Source organism: Euprymna scolopes, chromosome 1 (genome assembly GCF_053919585.1).
Source record: "Euprymna scolopes isolate OS-2025 chromosome 1, ASM5391958v1, whole genome shotgun sequence".
Taxonomy (NCBI): Eukaryota; Metazoa; Mollusca; class Cephalopoda; order Sepiida; family Sepiolidae; genus Euprymna; species Euprymna scolopes.
The window spans coordinates 92,326,741-92,348,793 of NC_136482.1; the positions used below are offsets into that span (position 1 = coordinate 92,326,741).

Here is a 22,053-nt window from a genome sequence, read left to right on the forward strand (position 1 = left end):
CTCTCCTCAGTATTTTACTTGTACTTGTGCAGTTGCTATTGCTCAAAGGTAGCATGCACACTACAAACTTATCCGACATAAATCCAGTAAAAATAGACAAAAGTATATAGAAGCTAGAAGTAATTGTAAGAAGGAAATAGCCACAGCCAAAAGAGAATATACCAAAACCACCAGAAAATGCATTGAAGCACAGAAATTAGGAACTCATGATTTCTGGAAAATCTATAACAGTGTAGTAAACAATGATTCCCCCGCTATTCAATCTTAAAGTTGTTTGCATGGCAACCGAGAAGGCTAATTTGTTTGCCCATCGGTTTTGCTCCAGCAAACCACTCCCTCCCAGATTTTCCTCTGCAGATAGAAACTGCACTAGATGACTTGAAAATCACCCCTTCTCAAGTACATGATATCATAAAAAGCCTGAACACCTCAAAAGTGGACCTGATCTCATCCCTTATGTACTACTAAAAAATGCTCTGCTGAGGTTCTCCTGTTCTTTCTAAACTTTCCTTAACGAATGTTACTTTCCTGACTGCTGGAAGACTGCTTCTGTGATACCAAGTTACAAGAATTCTGGCGAGAGAATTGACCCATTAAATTATCACCCCATAAACCTCCTCGCTCTTCTCGCGAAAATCTTTGCATCCATAATTAAACAAGTCTACCATCTCATAGCTGCTAAACTTCTGTCCGACAAAAAATATGAGTTTAGACAAGCCTGTTCTACTGCAGATATCCTTACTATAATCTCTGAACGTATATACCATAAACTGGATAAAGCAGGGGGGGGCTAGGGCAGTAGCTCTTGATATATCTAAGGCTTTTGACAGGGTATGGCACAATGGTCTTCTCATGAAAATCAGATCCTATGGTATTACTGGATGAATACTAAACATAATTAAATCCTTCTTAAATAAGAGAAGATTCCAGGTTGTCCTCGATGGTTGTATGTCTAAACAATATGATATAAATGCAGGTGTACCTTAGGGGTCGATCCTTGGACATTTATTATTCCTGATATTCATAAATAACCTCCTTGATAAAATTGTCTCAGATATGGGTATATTTGCTGACAACACCACGCTCTATAACAGACATGAGGGGAAAATGAATGAACACATATCTAAAACAATGGCAGAAACCCTAGAAGAAGACCTCCAGTCTGAAGTGGAATGGGGACAAAAATGGATGGTCACATTCAATGCTGCCAAGACTAAGCTTCTTTCCTTTAATAACTACAAGAAACCTGCTCAACCACTAATAGCCATGACTAATGATACATTATCTGAAAGTACTTCGTTCAAACACCTCGGATTAACGTTCACAATGAATATGAGTTGGAACAGATACATTGAGAGCATTGCTAAGGCTGCTGCAAAGAAGGTGGGCTCTCTCTACTATGCTAGAAGGTTGCTTATGCCTGAGAGTATCCTGTACCTCTACAAGGCCACCATTCACCCAATTATGGGGTATTGTTGCCACATTTGGGCCAGTGCCTTTGCTACTAATCTCTCCCTCTTAGACAGAGTTTAAGAGTCTCCAACCTAATAGGTCCTGACTCCTGCACTATCTCTCCCTCTTAGACATCAGCTCGACATCAACAAAAAGTTGCATCCCTTTGCTTGTTTTACAAGTACTTTGATGGTGGATGCTCCAACGAACTTCAAGCCCTATACTCCCTCGATAGAAATACCCCCGACAAAGCCGACAAGCAGCAAAATCTCACTCTCTAGATGTAAGTCTTCTACTCTAACAGTCTCTACTCTAGAACTGATAGACTTTGGAATTCCCTTCCGGATACCTGCTTCCCTGACTGTGCTGACATGTAGAAATTCAAGTGTAATGTAAATAGATATCTTGCTTGTATTACCCCTACAAATTATGTCCAAGATAGTAGTCCCCTACATCAAAATGGCACTGTGTTTTGTTTGGGGTGAAAATAAAATTAAAAAAATAAATAAACATAATCTGAATGATGATTCACTCACCGAGAGAGCCTTCCAGTTCTTTATAAAAGTTTCCATTCTCTTGCTGATATCAATTTTCATCCGTTCCACAATCTCTGAGATAAGCATTCGGCTTTTAAGGTTGATATCACTGCAGCAGTTTCTAGTCAAACGGTGAAGAGTAGTCAGTACCTGCTGTCTAATTTCTTCTGATTCATGGGCACTGCCCATGGCTTCGGCCGTTTTCTCCCATTCCAGCTCATGCTCTAGGTACTTCAGATATGCCGTTACGTGTTCAATATTGTTTAAAGTAATGCATAACTGTCAAAAGAAAAGATCACATAAAAAATGCATAATTCTTAACAATCACATAATCCTTAACAATCACATAATTCTTAACAATCACATAATCCTTAACCATCACATAATCCTTAACAATCACATAATCCTTAAAAATGACATAATTCTTAACTATCACATAATTCTTAACACTCACATAATTCTTAACAATCACATAATCCTTAACAATCACATAATTCTTACCAGTCACATAATTCTTACCAGTCACATAATTCTTAACTATCACAGTTACTGCTGTTGATTGTTTATTCTATCAAAATTCTACGAATGATCAACAAAAAAACATCACAATCCTTTGTGTTCACAGAATACAAAATCAAAATCATACTCTAGTAAAGGGATGTCATCTTCTCTTCCCTGTTTCACAGAAGAGATGTTATTAGTCTTTCTCTACTCTATCATAATAGGTGCTCGACAGCTTTAACATCTGATCTCCTTCTTGCCAAACTTTCACAAAAACACTCGACCAGCTACAACCACTATATATGATTTTCCCCACTATCTATCTGTGCCTTAATGTAAGCACAGATTCCATAAACAAAGCTTCTTTCACAGATCTGTGCACCTCTGGACACTACTCCGCCGGCATGCTTCCCAGTTGAATACAACATGGTGGCTTTCAAATCTAATGTAAACAAGTTCCTGTCAAGCCATTCTCCTAAATAATCAAATTCTACCCAATTACTACACCATAAGTGATTACTACACCACCACCTTACATTCATTAACTCTTACCTCAAGTGGGCTTCGGGCCTTAATAAGTAGTAACTCCCAAGTAAAAAGAAAAGCACTTGTCGAGCTACAACCACTGTAAATAATTTCCCTTTCTTTCTCTGTGTATGTAAAATCAAACAGAACTTCTATCAGCAAAGTTACTTTCCAAGAATTACCCATCTGTGGAACGCAATTTCATGCGATTACTTTCCAGCTGATTACAACATTTTTTTTTTAATGGAAATCATCCCAGACAAGGCGTGAAGCCTGAATCCAGTGCTTGAGTCCAGTGGCAAGGAGAAGCTCAAGACGACTGGAAACAACGCTGAGATAAGCAAAGAGCACATACCGCACCTGGAAGTCCCAAATGGTCACCCATTTAGTACTGACCTGATTCAACGTTGCTTAACTTCAGTGATCCAATGAGAGCCGGTGTGTCAATGTGATTATGCCGTACCTATATTCACATGTACTGTATTAAAAATAGCATAGGCTTTATACAAATTAAAAATTAAGCTCTCTAACATATTTTTGTTTTTCTCTCTCATAACTTTTGAAAAACTGATGTAATGTTACTGTATCATCTTCGTTTATTTATATTATTATTATTTTATTTTATTTTTTCATATTTTCATTTTAAAAAAACCTTGGCTTATATAAAGTTCAAAGGTATATTATTTTTGATACAAGCTTGCCACGAAGATGCTCAATTAATTAATTTATGTTTATTTTGTCTAAATATGTTACAGTTTAACCTGGCATATATATATATATATATATATATATATATATATATATATATATATATATATATATATATATATATATAGGAATGGCAATTACTTACAATTAAGTAGATGTTTTGAGGGTTGGGATTTATAGATGTTCCAGTAACATACAGGTAGGAATTCAAAATTGGAAATTATTGATAGAAAACAGAAGCTTTTTATCTTCTTTATAATATAAATTAGCTGGGGTGCCCAGCGTTGCCTGGGTGTCTGGAGGTGTGTGTTGAGCAAATAAAAAAAAAGTGGTAGTAGGCAGGCAGGCTTGAACCTGTGACGCGAAGGCAAAAAAAGAAAGTGAAGGAAAATCTGACGTTCATGTTGCAACCGGAAGTTTGAAATGTTAAAATTAGGCAAAGTCAATCCAACCGATACGATAACTCGCAAAAATGGTTCGCAAAAAATCGGCCCCACCTTGTAGAAAACTGCCCAGTTGAGGGTGAAGGAATTAATGTTTTTGGCCAATTTTTCGATATATGTTCTCCGAGACGTCGAGCTTCAAAATGGTACCGATCTCGTGAAAATCCGTCGCATCCGTCGAAAGTTTTAGGCAGACATATATACAAACATGCATGCATACATTTAAACAGACAGGTGAGATTTATATTATAGATAAGCCTGAGTGCTCGGTGTTGTCCGAGTGTGTGTTGAGCAAAAGAAAAAAGTGGTAGCAGGCAGGCAGGCTTGGACTCGTACCGCGAAGGAGGAAGAGAATTGGGGAAAAAACCTGACATCGTTGCTGTTGCGCCCATCGCCAAACCGGAAGTGACGTAGGTTTCAATTAAGGCTAGTTAATCAAAAAGATAGGATGACTTTCGAAAATATCGGCGAAAAAAGAGACCCCTCCCTGTAGAAAAGTGCCCAGTTAAGGGTGAAGGAATTAATGTTTTTGGCTAATGTTTCGATATTTGTCATCCGAGACGTCGAGCTTTAAAATGATACTAATCTCCTGAAAATCTGTTGCCTCTGTTGAAAGTTTTAGGCAGACATACAAACATACATTGCTGTCTTTATAAATAACTAGCAGGGCTACCCGGCGTTGCTCGGGACCGTATAAACAATGAAAAAACAAAAGCAGATATTGAACATATGTTTTATTCTTAGGGGAGAGGAATCTTTCATCTCAAGTTTTAGCGTTACAAACAAACATTTGTCTTTTATATATATAGATAATGACAGGATTTTTGGGGCCCCCCTCGAAGTTAACTGATCAGTTGACCAACTTCTAGTGGTCCGTTTGACGTGAAATTTCGATATTTGTCATCCGGGTGATGGGGCTTCGATATGATATCAAATTTGTCAAGTTTGGTTCCGTCTTTCAAAAGTTTTAGCGTTACAAACAAACATACATACATACACACAGACGTTTGGCTTTTATATATATAGATCACCTTTCGTTTTTGTCACCTTACATCAAGTGGTTTCACATCTTGTCTGGGTCGATTTCCATAAAAAATAATAAATATATATATATATATCAGAACTAATAAGATACATTTTCTTTTTAATCCTTGTCTTTACTTATGACTTTTGCAACTACATCAACCAATCAATTATATACGCCCTAATTCTAAATGCACAACAACATAAAAAAGAATAAAACAACTTATTTTCTGTTGCAAAATTTTTTTTTACCTGGTCAGTGATGTCAAAATGGTTCTCCTGTTCATCATAATAACCATTATTCTTCAAAGTCAAGTGAATCTTGTCTGCATATAATTTCACACAATCACAGATGAACTGCCAAACAATACAAAAAGAAAAAAAGATAAAACTTACAACATATTTCTATTGTGTGTATCTCTGTTAGTGTTAATATTTTATGCATTTACTATTAAAGTATTATTGAAATAAAAAATGTAACAGTTTAAAATTAAACTAAACATTAAAATAAGAAAAAATAATTTAATTGCAAAATTAAATCCATCATATTGCATTTCGGTTTATTTTAAAACAAGTTAGCCATTTCAATCTTCTGTTAATAGTTTTCAAAAAGAACGAATTACTTTATAACCCTTTGAAATTTTAATGAAATATGAAAATACTGAAACTGCCAAATAGAGAAACTTTTTTTAATTTAAAAATTTGCAGCAAATCATTAGGTATTGAAATATTGAAATTTTTCGTATTATTTGGATTCCTCTGGACTACTGTTCTCATCATGAGTATCATTTTCATAACGTTTCGGCCAATGTAACCTCCGACCCTCTTACTTTCAGAAACGTAATTGAAAGTTTTGGAAGCTATTGTATTATTTTTTTTTAATAAAGATTAAAACATTATCTTGAGAAAATTAGTTATAGTTTCATAACAATTTTGTTCAATTAATAATTTAATGACCAAGTGATACGGTAATTATTAAATTTAACAATAACAATCCTTCTTTTTTTAATGATAATAACAATTCTGATTTCGTTTATTAACGTCTCCCTGGAAAGGGATGGAATTAAATTCCAGAGGATTTCCCTCAATCCCGGTTCCAAACCAAGAGCTTCAAAGATCAAGGGTTTTCCTAAGGATGTTGGTAGTACCTACAATAGCAGAAGTCTGAAGGCTGCCTAAAACATCGGGGATTCATACTTTTTCAATTGTTCTTCCAGACGAATTGATACTATTCTTAGCGTACCTACAACGATCGGGATTATTTGTGTTTTAACCCCGTGTATACGCCTTATCTCCAAGGCCAATGGAGCACAATTGCTCCATTTCTCGTTCTCCTTCTCCCTCACATTCCTGTCCCAGGGTACCGAGAAGTCTACAATCTGCCAGTTTTTTGAGACCTTGTCAATGACGACCAAATCCGGACGATTATGTTCCAATCGCTTGGTCGTTATGACACTTTTGTCCCACCATACCTCTACCTTGCCATCCTCACTTGTTCTCACTTCATCAGGCACCTCCTCAAACCACTTTCCAGCACACTTCACTCCAACCTTCTTACACACCTCCCAATATATCCGGAGTCCCATGCGATCGTGTCTTTTGCGGCACTCTCTCTGGGCTAATCCATTACACCCTGCTGCAAGGTGCGCGCTTGACTCTGAGGTCTTTTTTTCGTTTTTTTTTTTTTACAAGGTGGTCACCACTTATCAAGGCCCGGAAACCACTCGGGAATAAGGGTTATTGCGTGTACAGTACATTAGTGTTGAGATTTGATAAAGTGTCTTACTTAAGGGGGCGGTTCATCAGGAATTTGTTTATGTTGAACTTGAAGACATTCAGGTTGTAGCTAGATGGGAAACAGGCAGACGGAACAGAGTTCCACAGGCGTGCACTTCTAAGAAAGAAGCTTTGTTCATGGAATCTACATTTTGGTTTTGTCACAGATAAAGAGTCGGGAAAGTTTTTGACAGTGGTTTCAGCTAGACGAGTACTCCTCGTGAAAGATTGGCGAGGGGGACCAGAGATTGGAGCTCAGACGAGTACTTGGCATGGAAGTAACGATAAAACAAAGAAAGGCTCGCAACATTTCTCCTGTGGGAGAGGTTGCAGGGAAGAGAAAAGGGCATCCCCCAGTAAGCCACAAAGCCTATTTTGTACTCTGTCAAGGCAGGATAGGCTGTTTTTAGCAGCTCCTGCCCAGATGTGGCAAGAGTACTTGGCTTTTATATAGATAGAGAATTGCATCAGTAGTGATATATATTCTGGAGCGCTAGAAGGATCTTACCATTTGTCCAGCGACCTTGGCAATAGACTTACCACAAATCCGGTATTCTGCAGCACCTTCCTCTCCTAGAAACACTTTTTTGAATAATCATGTTTCTAATGCCTGCTCTTGTGCTGCACAAACTCAAATATATAAAATGTGCCGAATTTCATGTAGTTTGCCTGTAATTTTAATTTCATTAAAATTAACTAGTGAGACCTATAGATATTCCACAGCGGACTCTTTCATATGTAATATATTTATGCTGGCATTCTGTAAATTTTCAGCGTAAATGGAGACGCTCTGATATTATTGTAGCTCTTTTGTTAAAACTGCAAAAGTATTTATCTAAGCTAGCAAGGACGTCCGGTATAGCCCAGTTCCTTCAGGCATAATCCAAACTGAAACCAAAACTTATGAAGAATTCTTGGTAAAATTACTGATTACCAGAAATGGAAGGTCATAACAATTGAACGACAGTCACTCGGATATAAGCGTGACAGAGAAAATAACACACGCTATCCTATTAATATATAGATAGTTAACTTTTTCGATAAAGTGTCCCTATGGACCAATTTATGATGGAAATAAATCATAATAGTTATAAAGATGCGCCATCTTAAATCTGATTAAAAAAAAACAATATCATGAACATATTAAATTACATCTGATACTTAGTAATAATATTATTTACCTTTATTGAGAAGGAGCGATAACACAAATTCTTAACATCTAATCTGTTGATGAAAACATTGTCTGCAAAGAAATATTTTTAAAGTCTCCAAGATTTTATTTTTTCTTTATACTAACAATGTAATCTATTTGTTTGTTTGTTTGTTTTGCATTGATTGGAAAAGATTATTTTTTTTATCGTTATTTTTTTAATATAAGAGCTATGAAAAAAAAAAACTAAAAGAAGATAACTAGCTTTTAAATTGTATAAGAAAACAAAAGTAAGGAGAAATATGCCCCCTCCTCTCTCTAAGTTCAACACTTGCTCGCTTTAATAAAGGTAGTGGTCCCATAGTAATGTCAGAGCTAAACTGTCTGGAATTCTAGTTCATAGCAGAAAGGTTTAGCATCCAACTGTATTAGGTCCACAATTAAGCTGACAGAGCTCTGGTGAAAATCCAGGAGGTAAGAGGGGTTAACATTAGTATCCGTCGTCATCTGGTCATCTCTTCTGCCTGCGATAAGCTAAGTCACGATCTTCATGGGCTTTGTGCAGAAATCCAACCCACTAAACAACAGCAGTAGGGAGGTGATGGTGGTTCAGTCGTTAACAACACAGACTCACAACCTGAGTGGGCTAAGTTCGAATCCAGTTCGTCCCAGAGAAATACTGTCACTTAGGAATTTTGGTAACTTTCACGTGACCCTTCCCATAAGTACCTAATGTATTTCTATAAAGGAGTTTTAACTAGAAAGATATCAGTGAAATGAATTCCAACAATAATCATGTAATTCATTTGAAATGAATAATACTCAACAACAACAGTCGCAGTAGCTTAGCCTTTCTTAACTTTCAAGGTCAAGAGTAAATGCAAAATAAAGGGCAAGGTTATGGTAAAAGTACACTGATCTAGTTCCCTTATTTAGACACATTCTTTGTTGCTAATCTCTTGCTAATTCATGTTTCCAGATTTTTGCATGCACACAATTTTCTATTTATTATATAACGTATAACTATTTATGTAAATTTGAGCCATTGTATTTAAGAAAGACATGAATCTACTTCTATCCATGCTCTATTTCATCACCAGATAATTGATCAAAGTTTCTGCTCTCTTTGTTTGAAGAAATGCTAAGAATTGCATTAAAACTGGGTAATTATTTGATTTTTTTCATGATTAAAGAAATGAATATATTAGTTTTTGTTTTTTGTTTTTTCTTTTCTTTTACAAGTGAATCACAACTTATCAAGACCCAAGGGCCACTTGAGGATAAGGGTTAATGACGGTAAGGTGGTCACTAAAATAACAGCATAGTGATTGTTGGTGGAGGAAATTGTGCAGAATTTGATTATTTAAGAGGGGCACTCAACAAAAACTTGTTTACATTGGACTTGAAGACAACCATTTTGTAGTCAGCTGGAAAGCAGGCCAGCGAAACAGAGTTCCACAGACAGGCATATATAAGAATTTTAGATAAGAAGCTTTGTTCATAGAATTTGCATTTAGATTTAGGCACAGATAGAGAGTGGGGGATTTGTTTAGTAAGCGTTGTTTTCTACTGGATTCTGCATATCATTGAGAAGATGGCATCAATTCCAAGTACCGACTTTGAGTAAAGGTCACTACGTAAAAACATATGTCTGCAAATATACAATGCAAGCCATTACTTAATTTTAACATTTCCTTATATGGTAATGAAGCCAAAACTGGCATCCTGTTGTGCTATACAATATTAGCTTTTAATTAAGCCAGAAATCTTTAATTAGAAACTGAATACAATTACGAGTTTGCTTAGCAATATTGATCCAACACGCACATCTATACAGTGGTAAAAAGAAAAAGGTATACACACACATACATGTATATATATATATATATATATATATATATATATATATATATATATATATATATATATATATATATATATACATACATACACACACGTGTGTGTGTGTGTGTGTGTGTGTGTTTAGGTATGTATTTATATGTGTATGTATATATGTATGGTTGTATATATAACATATATACATATACATATATACACACACAGAAATACATACACAAACATACATACACCCTCCACACACGCAGGTACACACGTAGGTACACACACATGCATATGCACATGCACACGTAAACACATACACACACACATATATACGTCCCACCCCATACATATATATATATATATATATATATATATATATATATATATATATATATATATATATACATGCTTTATCATTTATGTTTTGGGGCATCTTCCAGGACTTTTATTATGACGCTGCTGTTTCTACACTGGTGAAGCAAGTATTTTTATTTTATTTATTGACTTAATTAATGGATGTTAACCATTTTATTTCTAGGTATTATAGAAAGTGAGCATGGTGTATGATTATTGCTTGCTGCCAGATGGATGTTTGCCCTCTGGGTAAACAAGCATTACAATAGTTGTTTTTTGTAAAATGATTTCCTTCAACATATTAAAAAAAAAAAGAAAGAATTAATGTATTGTTCTAGATTGAAGATCTTTTATGATCTAATAGGGAAAACGTAAATAACTAACGATATCACTCTTGCCACTATTAATAATACTATTATAAATTCTCCAAAAATCATGCGAGCTGACCTTTTGAGATGAGATAGTCACGAATCCTTTGAGAATAGCTAAATTTAACCTAAAAAACTGTTCTCTCTCAGTCATTGCTAGCTCTTCTGTAGAAATATCTAGAAACCTTAGAACTATCCCCGATGATACTTATTGAATACGATGGGCAATGGCAGAAGCACAAACAGGTGAAAACCAGGGAGAAGAATGAAGTTTGGTTTTAAACTGACGATGAGGAATTCCAGTCAAAGAATCTTGTCAGTAATCTCTTAGTAGCAGTATTCAGAGACATGACAAAAATAGGACCCCATGAAACGTCACATAAGAAGCTTCGAAACCCATTCGAATCAACCTTCCTGTAGTTAAATGTCTTCCTATGGAAGGGACGATCAATCTCAACATCAACAACAGCATGATTAGAAGAATCCAATGGAAGAGGAGAGAAAATAGAACATGATTCAGGAAGAGAAGTGAGAAAAAAATCAAGTAAAGATTGATGAAGGTCATTATCAGGAAAACGTGTAAAAAGGTGGCAATTTGGGGCAAGGCATGAAACAGATAAAAGTTATAACAGATTGCTAGTGCTATATAAAACATTAATACTACAGAATAAAGACTAAAACTAGCATTTATGGGGTATATACAGAAAAAACTATTGTGAAGCAATGATTGCACAATCTATAACCACACTTTTCCTGATTCAGCATTGCTTGAGTTTAATAACAAGGAGAAAGAGCAAGATGGCTAGAAACAATGCCGGGATAAGGAGAGAACTCTCATACATACAACACATGGTATTATCAAATGGTCATCCATTTAGTACTGACCAGGTTCAACGTTGCTTAAGAGACTCCGTGGGGGAAGATGTGGCTAGTTACCTAGCTGAATCCACTGTGAAAAATTTCCCCCACTCTATATCTGTGTCTAAATCAAAACGCGGATTTCATGAACAAAGCTTCTTTCTTAGAACTGCACGCCTGTGGAACTCTGTTCCGTCTGCCTGCTTCCCTCCGGACTACAACTTGGATGTCTTCAAGTCTAATGTTAACAAATTCCTAATGAACCGCCCCCCCCTAATTAAACACTTCATCAAATCTCCTCACTAACGTAATGTACTTGCAATAACCCTTATCCCTGAGTGGCTTCCGGGCCTTGATAAGTGGTGATCACTGTGTAAAAAAAAAAAAAAAAAAAAAAAGACTCCCCACGCTGACATCCTTACAGAGAATTGATTGAATGGCGATCTACTACAAGCTTGAATGGCGATCTACTACAAAAATCCATGTAAACCCTTACATTTGTGGGATGGAGCTAGTGATTAGGTAACAATGCATTAACACTAATAAAAAGTATTCTGTTAAAAAGTTCAATGGAAAAATCTGTAATAATCGAATTTTACTTTTATAGCATTTCTATTTCTATTTCATACGTCACAATTGAATTTTTTTCAAAGTTAGGATACAAAATTTTTTAAAAAGCGTGTTTTTCTCAATTATACATGCATAATACTAAATGGATTTCAAATGGAAACGATTGCTCATACTGCTATATTTTGGGTCAGAATCTATCCATCTAAAATTTATTTTTGCTAGTTTTTGATCTTGAAGTAGTATTTTTAGCTTCACCTTACATCTAGAGCGATTAAAAAAAATACTAGAACAAATCTGAACAAACGTGCAATACTCTAGACCCAGTAAAAAAAGACTTGACATGTGCAGGATTGTTGGGTGTAAGACTCAATCTGGGTAGATGTACATGTACTCGCATGACTCCGTATATTTCTTAACTTGTTACTTAAACAAGTTCATAGCCTCTTGCTGTCTATCGGTGAAGCGTTGTATGAATAAAACTGATTTAAAACGTGGAAGGAAAGGTTGTCTTTATAATCGAGCTAAGGCTAACCTCTTTCTCTACCCTTCAAAATGGACTGAAATGTGTGTACATCTATTTATCCAAACAGAGATTCGTTTAACAATGCCATTCTACTGCATGCCATTGCAACTCAAAGATGACTCCAATCTAGGTACGTTCAACTTCAGTAGCAGGGAGACAGAGCTAACTCCATAGTCAAGTTACACACTGCAAATATACTGAACCATAGCCCTGTCATTCCTCTGCGTCCTCAGATAGACAGAATTAGTGAAATCTCAGCATTCACTTGCATATAACATTGCATTATGGTAATACCTGTTGTAAAATTGTAACAAGTGGAAGTGAACGCCAATCAACGGAGCTCACAAAACTTGCAGTCCTTACACGTGAGATCAAATTTAATTCACATCCTGTACCAGAGTTGCTTCCCTTTAGTTAGTGACTAGAAAACAGACTATGCGAGAACATTAAAAAATGTGTGAATCTTGATAACATTAAACGGTAAAAATGACCATCTGATAATAAAATAATGAATTGTTTTCTTTCAATTTTAGATATTATACATCTGAAGTTACGCCAATTAAAAAATACTAACTTTGTGAATGTTTGTTGTGTATTTTTCAAGATTTAGCTGGACTTAAAAAATAAACAGATGTTTGCCCTTTATATAATAGATGTCATTACGAGCATGGTTGTTGTAAACTCGGCTCTAAGTAACAAGTGAGAGTTAACTACAGATTAAAGATGGAAAGTTAATGAAACTTGTTCCATGCAGTTGGTAAATGCAAGATCGAACTTAATTCACATCCCCCACCAGTACAGATCAATTTGCCAAGATAGTAGGATGAGTCCACATCTACCAATTTTTGCAGATCAACCACAGAAAACTTTTAAGGCGAGTAGAAAGCAGATCTATGGTTTACTTTCAGCAGCGTCGTAACTCTCATTTCCTCTATCTTGCCATTTAGTCTTCACATTCCATGAGTAATGTCTCTGACAAAGGAGGGAGAATTACTGTTTTCTGGGTCGAAATCTATTCATCTAACACTTATTGTTGGCTAGTTTTTGAATCCTGAAGTAGTATTTTTAGCTCCTTACATCAAATAGCTTCCTGACTTGTCTGAAGCGATTTACATTAAAAAATGGACGAATTGTGCCAGCACATAATTTACAGAGATAAACTACAATAGAAATCAATCTTATTGCAGACCAATCTATAATAATTAAATGCCAGGCAATATATAATCTGTCTGTGCAAATTAACGTTCAAACGTGACTTTTTAATTAGCTTTTAAAAGTATGTTTTAATTTGAAATAATTTTATTCAATTAATATAATGATCATATGTAACTCAATTTAAATTCACAAAAATACGATTTAAAAAAGAACTGGCAAAAGAATGGATGCAATAGCTATTTATTTCGCACCTATTTCGTTGTAAAAAGAAATAAAAATTAAAACTATTTGTGGGATTTAAATTTTAACATTTCATAAGACATCCTATTTTTTAATAACATATTTTTTTTAAAAAATGTAAACATTTTCTTTATAGGAATAGATTAAGATAAAAAACAAAATGGAGGACGGGGTTAATGAATGAGAAAAAATTAAGATAAAAGAACTCAAGTTATATATAAGTAATAATCTAATGAAAGTAACTTACATCAGTAATTTTGGTAATACCCATCACAGCTGTGTCCGGATCAGCAATATCAATCTCTCTCCATTCCGTGGTAATCTAAATGACACAAGAGTTATTGCTTGTATAATCATTTCTATTCAATGTACAATATTGTAATTAATGATTCACACATTATTTATTCAATTTATTTTATTAATTCGTTATGAAATCTTATTTATTTATTTAGTACTAGCAGGAGTACCCGGCGTTGTTTGAAGGTGTGTGTTGAGCACAAAAAAAAAGTGTTAGTAGGCAGGCAGGCAGGCTCGAACCCGTGACGCGAAGGTGGAAAAGAAAGTGAAAGAAAATGTGACATTTTACCGCTATGCTATGAAGCCATAGGAAGTGAAAAGCATTCAAATTTAGTGGTGTCAATCAAACCGTTAACTTGCTAAGTGAATCAGTTCACGTAGGTGAAGAAATGAACGTTGGCTGAAAATCAGTTCAGCTTTCCGCCGTTTCATTTATTTGTTTCTCCACGATGTTGGGGAAACCAAGCTCCCCCGAAAAAGGGGGAACTCTCAAATGAATAGCAATTGTTTGATATGAAGAGTTTTCTCCACATTGATCAAAACTAATTGCTTTCAAGACGTCCCGGCATGAAAGGCCGCTGACGGCTTTGCTTCGTTGAGTTTCGCTTTATTTATACAAAAATAAAGACCAACAAACGCATAAACGAACGGAATAGCGTGAATTTTATAAAAGTCGATCAAAATGAATGTAGAGACGACGTGCGTTCGCAAATCGTAGATATTATGATCTAGGGAGTATATAAAAAGTTCTCGAAAATAATAACCCTTTTGAGAAACCGCCACCCCCAAAAAAGCCTTTCTTGGACATACAAAAACGCGCGCGCCACTTTTGCCTTTTATATATAGAGATGTCCTTTTGGAAGTGGCTCACTAATGTGTAAAATATCTTCCAAGTTTGAGACATACGTCATCTGCTACTTTAGTCAAATCTGTTTTGTGCGCAAATGTTAAAATTTCTTTTTCTATAAACTGGTCTCAAAGGCGGCGTTGATATCTTGAAGGTCTTAGGATTTAGCAAATAATTTTATCCCTCTTTTATATGTAAACAAAAAGGATTGGTATTTTTTTATTTGTCGTTAACGAAAGAGAAATAGATACATTAAAAATTTGCGCTTGATTAAAAATAACCAAATTCATTTTTGTCAAATTTCTTGTATCTTACAGCACACACACACACACACACACACACACACACACACACACACACACACACACACATATATATATATATATATATATATATATATATATAAGGCACTGTCTGTGTCTGTGTGTGAGTTCGTTCCCTATGAATTCCAGTTTTTCATGAGATTTCACACAAATGTATATTACGTGTCTGGAAGTGTTAGTAAATAGGTTTTGCATTAGAATGCCTCCGATAAGTATCGAAAATCGATAATCAAAAAATCTCATTAAAGAAGAAACAGTCGAATTTTGACCAAAGATAACATTTTTAGACAGCATAACATAGCAAGTGCATTTGAGAAGTTTTATCAGTGCACAAGTAGAAGAGCTCGGCATATAATATCAGTAGTAGGTTCTTTAATAAGACAGGGGCGCGTTCAAAATGAATGTTTCTGTTTGGAACACAACTGATACTCGACTTTTGTATTTTAAACTTTAATTCAAGCTACAATATCAAAACACTTTCATTAAATCAACAGTAGGTTTATTACAGTGCAATGTAGACTATAATGTATGGTGGACATGGTCATTGCATGGAAGTTCCCAACTAGAGCAGGCAATAAATTGATTTCATTGGCGAATGGGCAATTTAACTGAATTCGATAAGAATAAAAGTATTGAAAGTGTGGCACATCCATTGATCCTCATTCAATCCCAGGCAACGTCGAGCCTCCCTGCTAGTATATATATATATATATATATATATATATATATATATATATATATATATATATATATATATGATGATATAAAAACAATTCTTTTATATACTTCAGATCGAGTTTATGAGTTTCCAAATTCCCAAAGCAAAATGAAGCTCAATATTCAATATTTATAATAGTTTATTTAAAAAATTGCAATAGAGCAATAAATAAATAAAATTACAGATCAGAGTTATATCATACTGTGATTTAATGTCAATCTTACAGTCGAGAAAACTTATATGCGTTTCTGGAAGAAATCAAAATATTCCTGAACAAATTCAAGTTGCCATATGAATATCCTGTCTTTCAGAGTCAACTGTCAAATGAAAACCATAGAACATCGAGGTGAGAATTCATGTAAATAAACGTTCAGAAAATGTTCCAAAAAGTACCAGGAACGTCAATGGTGAAGTGGAGATGACACAGGCCATTTTCTGAAAGCTTTTCATACGAATTTTCCTCTTGGTATTGTATGTTTTTTATTTACTTGGCAACTGACTCTGAAGATGAGATATTTGTGTTACAACTTGAATTTGTTTAAGTATGCTCTGATTTTTTTTTCCAGAAACAAATATAAGTTTTCTTTACTAAAACATTGACATTAAATCCCAGTATCATATAACTTTAATCTTTATATATATATATATATATATATATATATATATATATATATATATATATATACATATATATATACATATATATACATATATATATATACATATATATATATATACATATATATATACATATATATATACATATATATATATACATATATATATATATATACATATATATATATATATACATATGATGATTGCAACGTCTTGTAAGACAAGTGCCACTCCTTCAGAGACTTAAGGTCCATGAGCCCAAAAATGACTTCCATCGCCACAGGACCATTTTAATAGACAAATGCCTGAGGGAGTATCTATACACAGATGATGTTACAGAGTCTTAGCTTTGTACGACAGCTAAGTTTCTCTATCGGTTCAAAATGTTGAGATCCAGCAACAAGCAAGAGCAAGATAGCCAGCAACAAGTTAAACTGCAGACAAGCTTAATGCGGGTACTGGTCTCCCGCTTTATGGTTTTTTAAATCAGAGATTTGCTTCTCCTAGAAAGGTTGCCTTCACTACGGCTTACGGGAGCCCTCTCTACCCCAACAGACACATACATACACACAAACACACATGGTGCTAGTTGGCCGTTGACCCCGAAAAAGGGTTCAGTCGCCTTTTGGAAGGTCTTGTTTTTAATCCTTCAGGGAGACTAGCCACCCTTCTCACCAAACAAGTCTGGTGGGGGAACATCTTTACATTGGACTTGAAGATGGCCATATTGTAGTCAGCTAGAAAGCAGGAAAACGGAAGAGTTCCACATGCTTGTAGTTTTAAGAAAAAAGCCTTGTTTATGGAATCTACATTTCGGTTTAGGCACAAATAAAGAGTGGGAGAAATTATTGATAGTATTTTTAGCTAGACGAGTGTTTCTCATGAAAGTTTGGTGAGGGGACAATAGGTTGGAGCTCAGACGAGCACTTGCCATGAAAATAACGATAAAGCAGAGACAGACTCGCAACATCTCTTCTGTGAGAAAGAGGTTGCAGGAAAGAGAAAAGGGCATCCCCACTAGGCTACAAAGTCTATTTTGAACTTTGTCAAGGCAGCTCCTGCCCAGATGTGGCAACAATACTCCATACTTGGACGTATCTGCCTCTTATGCAGTTAGAGAATTGCATCAACAGTGAGATATCTACTAGAGTGGTAGAACGACTCCACCATTTTTCCAGCAGCCTTGGCAATGGATTTCATGTACGTGTTCCATCTCAGATCAGGAGTAAAGGTCATGCCCAGAAGCTTATCAAAACATTGATCCTCCCCAAGACGAGAGCCATTCATTTGAATTGATACTACACGGGAATTAGAGCGTTGATGATGTAAAAATAGAAGCTTCGTTTTAGATGCATTAAAATTAACCAGCCACCTCTTTCCCCATTGCACCACATGTTCAAGATCAGAGGAAAGAGAATCAGAGAGAATTTGGTCATTTATGGCGTTTAAAGTGTTGTCATAGACGGTAGTGTCGTCACTATAAATATCTATGAATGATCTTAGGATGTGATTTGAGAGATCATTGATGTAGATCAGAAAGAGTGTGACACAGGATGGACCCCTGAGGGACTCCAGCATTAATACTCTGAGCTTCTAATTTCTGCCTATCAACCACTGCTCTTATGAACCGATCAGAGAAAAATTATTTAATAATTGAAAAGACATTTCCAGTTATACCGTAGCTGGAGATTTTGTGGTGTAGACCTTTATGCCATACCCTACTCTGCACTGATGATTCCTGAAAGGATGAAACTCCAGTGTCTGTAGGTATATAATAATTATTATAGTATATATATATATATATATATATATATATATATATATATATATATATATATATATATATATATATACATATATATATATATATATACATATATATACATATATATATATATATATACATATATATATATATATATATATATATATATATATATATATATATATATATATATATATATATATATATATATATTCAGTTAAAATTGAATCATTTTTTGTTAGCAATTTCTATTTTAAATATTCATACATATACGATTCTTCCTAAGATGTGAAAATTTTTTAGTCACCAAGCACAACACATCGCCAAGACTTGACTTTTACCTTACCAGACATTGTATATCTTAACATGAGGTCCGCTTCTCCCTCATATCTATGTATCTATAAAAGTGAACGTGTCTGCGTGTGTGTGTGTGTACATTTCCCTACGCAATAACTCTGTCAATTTTTAGTCTACAGACTCGAAATTTGATATACAGGGTACTGAGATTTTGGAAAATCGATATGATCGGTTTTTGGCCAGATATTTGGCGATTAAGGGGTCAAAGTTCAACGATTTGATCTTTGAGAGCTCTACCAAACTCCTCCGACAATTTTGGGTCTACGCACTTGAAATTTTAGATATAGGTTCCTTGGACATGGATCTAAGTTAATAACTTGATTTGAGCCCAAAACCATAAATTTTAAGGGGTCATAATAGGGGTCAAACTTTTAAAAAATTGACCTCCTCGGTCTCTTCCAAATTACTCAGACAATTTCTGGTCTAAATATTCGAAATTTTACATAAAGGGTATTCAGAGATAGGGCAAGTTTGTTCATCAGTTTGGGTCGAAAATTTTTTGTTACCAATATATAAATGTATGTAGTATGTCTGTTTGCATGTGTGTCTTAAACTTTCGATAGAGGTGACGGATTTTACCAAGATCAGTATCGTTTTAAAGTTCGACCTGTCATACGACAAATATCGAAAAATTGGCTAAAAACATTAATATCTTCCTCTTCAACTAGGCACTTTTCTACAGGGGGGGGTCACTTTTTTCGCCGATATTTTTTAAAGTTATCCTCTCCTTTAGATTGTCTAGCCTTAATTTAAAAAAATGTCGCTTCCGGTTTGGCGGTGGTTGTAACAGCATAAACGTTAGGTTTTACCCCGTTCTTTTCCTCCTTTGCGGTACGGTTCGAGCCTACCTTCCTACTACCACTTTTTTTTTTTTTTTGCTCAGCATACACATCCAAACACCCGGGCAACGCCGGGCTGAAATGTTAGTAATACGAATAAAATGAAAAAAAGGGGAAAGATACAAAAAAAAAAAAAACAATCAAATCTTTCTCTGAAGAAGACACGTTTACGTTTCAAAAGTTTCAACTCATAAAGAAAAAGAGCAATAATAACAATTGATGATATTTCATTTAAAATTGCACTATTTTTTGTTTTTCAATTTCTATTATATATATATTTCATATAAACATGTAAATTAATATAAGAAGATAAACCTGATGAATTCTCACGAGGATGAAACGTGGAATGTTCTGTGTAGCATGTATATTTTCATAACTTACTACATATATATATATATATATATATATATATATATATATATATATATATATATATGTATGTATGTATGTATATATATATATAAGAGAAAGAAAATTAAATTTTAATCCCAACTGAATTAAAAAAAAAAGTTAATACGTAATAGAGAGTAGAGCTTATTATAAGAGAAAGAAAATTAAAACCGTAAGTTGAACTTCACAATCAAAATTTATTGTTTGACTGAATACTCTAAAACACAATTTATAAAGTCCTTATTCCGCAGTGTTTCAAAGAATGCTATTCTTATTATTTTTCTCATCAAAGGACATAAAGAAATCAGCAAATTATATTTGCAGCAATGCTAGAATTTGCTAGTTAAGGCATTAAGTGAAATCACAATTTATTGCAGTTATAAATTGCCAAATAAAGAGTGAAAAAATGTTAGATATGTAAAAACAAATATATAGCATTCTTTGAAACTCCGCGGAATAAGGACTTTGTAAATTGTTTTTTGCAGTATTCATTCGAACAATAAATTTGGATTGTAAAATTCAACTTACAGTTTTAATTTTCTTTCTCTTATAATAAGCTCTACTCTCTATTACGTATTAACTTTTTTTTTAATTCAGTTGGGATTAAATTTTCTATATATAAATACTGTTATCTATATTAGTTTGAAGTTTACCATTGTGTATATCAGGTAAACACTACATCCTTTTGTTTTCATTAATATATATATATATATATATATATATATATATATATATATATATAAATAAGGGAGTAGTCACCAACAATGTGTATTTTTTAACATTATTTTATTATTCCGTGTCTTGGTTTTTCATTGAGAATTATGTTTGGATCATTGTAATAATGTTTTTAAGTCATTGAAATCGTTTACGTACGTTTCAGACGGTCTGATGCGTCCTCGTCAGAAATTATTTTCAAATGTGTAAAAATGGCGATTTTCGTTAGTTTGAAGTTTTTCCAAGGGGTGGAGGCTTGTAAGTGTTTATTATACATTGGTATGCTTTTTTTTTTTTTTTTTTTGTCAAGGGAGATTTTGACCTGGCTGTAGTCGGTCAGTCGCAATTTCTTTCTGCTAATGTGTTTTTTCTTTTCCTTTAGGGTGCAGTGTGTGTGTGTGTGTGTGTGTGTGTGTGTGTGTGTGTGTGTGTGTGTGTGTGTGTGCGTGTGTGTGTTTATGTGTGTGTGTGCGCGTGTGTGTGTTTGCTTTTATTGGTTTGGGAATGTGTATATTTTGGGATCATTTGCTTTCTTAGGAAGGCGGCTGTGGTCCGAGGTGAGGTCGTTACTAATGTGTATGCGTAGGGAGGGGGGACTGGCTCTTCTGAAGTAAGGGTGGGGTGCTTTCATTCTATTTTGATATTTATTTTTTGGATTCTTGGATTTTAATATTGTGATTTTTTCCTTTTAGTCTTATATTATGTTTGTTTAGAAAGAGGGGTGTATTTAAAATAGGGGATTTTTTAATGTTTCTATTTATTTGTCTCCCCATGTGGGTATGGCTGGACTCAGGATCGGTTCCTAGTGTAGGGAAGATTTTGTTCCCCAGAGGGGGGGGGGCATTGGGGGTGTAGGTATGGGGGGGATGATAGAAGGGAAGATAGTCGTTTCAGTCATGAGGGGGTTCTCCTCCCCTGACTGAGGAGGGAGCGAGGTGTTGGAACAGATATTATACTACGGTTCTAGGTGTCTCCTAGTGTTGTTGGTTTCGAGGTTAAGTAGGGTTGGTATTGTTCAGTGTGTTGTATTAAAGATAGGGGTGTTATGTCTGTTTGTGGTTGTATGCGCGCACGTGTGTGTGTTTTAATGTGTCGGTTCTGATTTAAGTGTGGGTGTGTGTATGTGTATGTGTATGGGTGTGCATGCGAGTGTACCTTGCA

At 34.7% G+C, this 22,053-nt stretch overlaps 1 protein-coding gene across 2 annotated transcripts in view; it reads right to left on the bottom strand.

The window, feature by feature from the left end:
* Positions 1 to 22,053, bottom strand: part of LOC145245783 (protein unc-13 homolog D-like) — a 513,002-nt gene that overhangs the window by 146,131 nt on the left and 344,818 nt on the right. For both annotated transcript variants that reach the window (XM_080107524.1, XM_080107446.1), the window contains exons 18-20: positions 14,272 to 14,346; positions 5,441 to 5,545; positions 1,989 to 2,267 (exon numbers count right to left, since the gene is read on the bottom strand). In XM_080107524.1, coding sequence (XP_079963650.1) covers positions 1,989 to 2,267; positions 5,441 to 5,545; positions 14,272 to 14,346 — 459 coding nt within the window. The remainder of the gene's footprint in view (positions 1 to 1,988; positions 2,268 to 5,440; positions 5,546 to 14,271; positions 14,347 to 22,053) is intronic.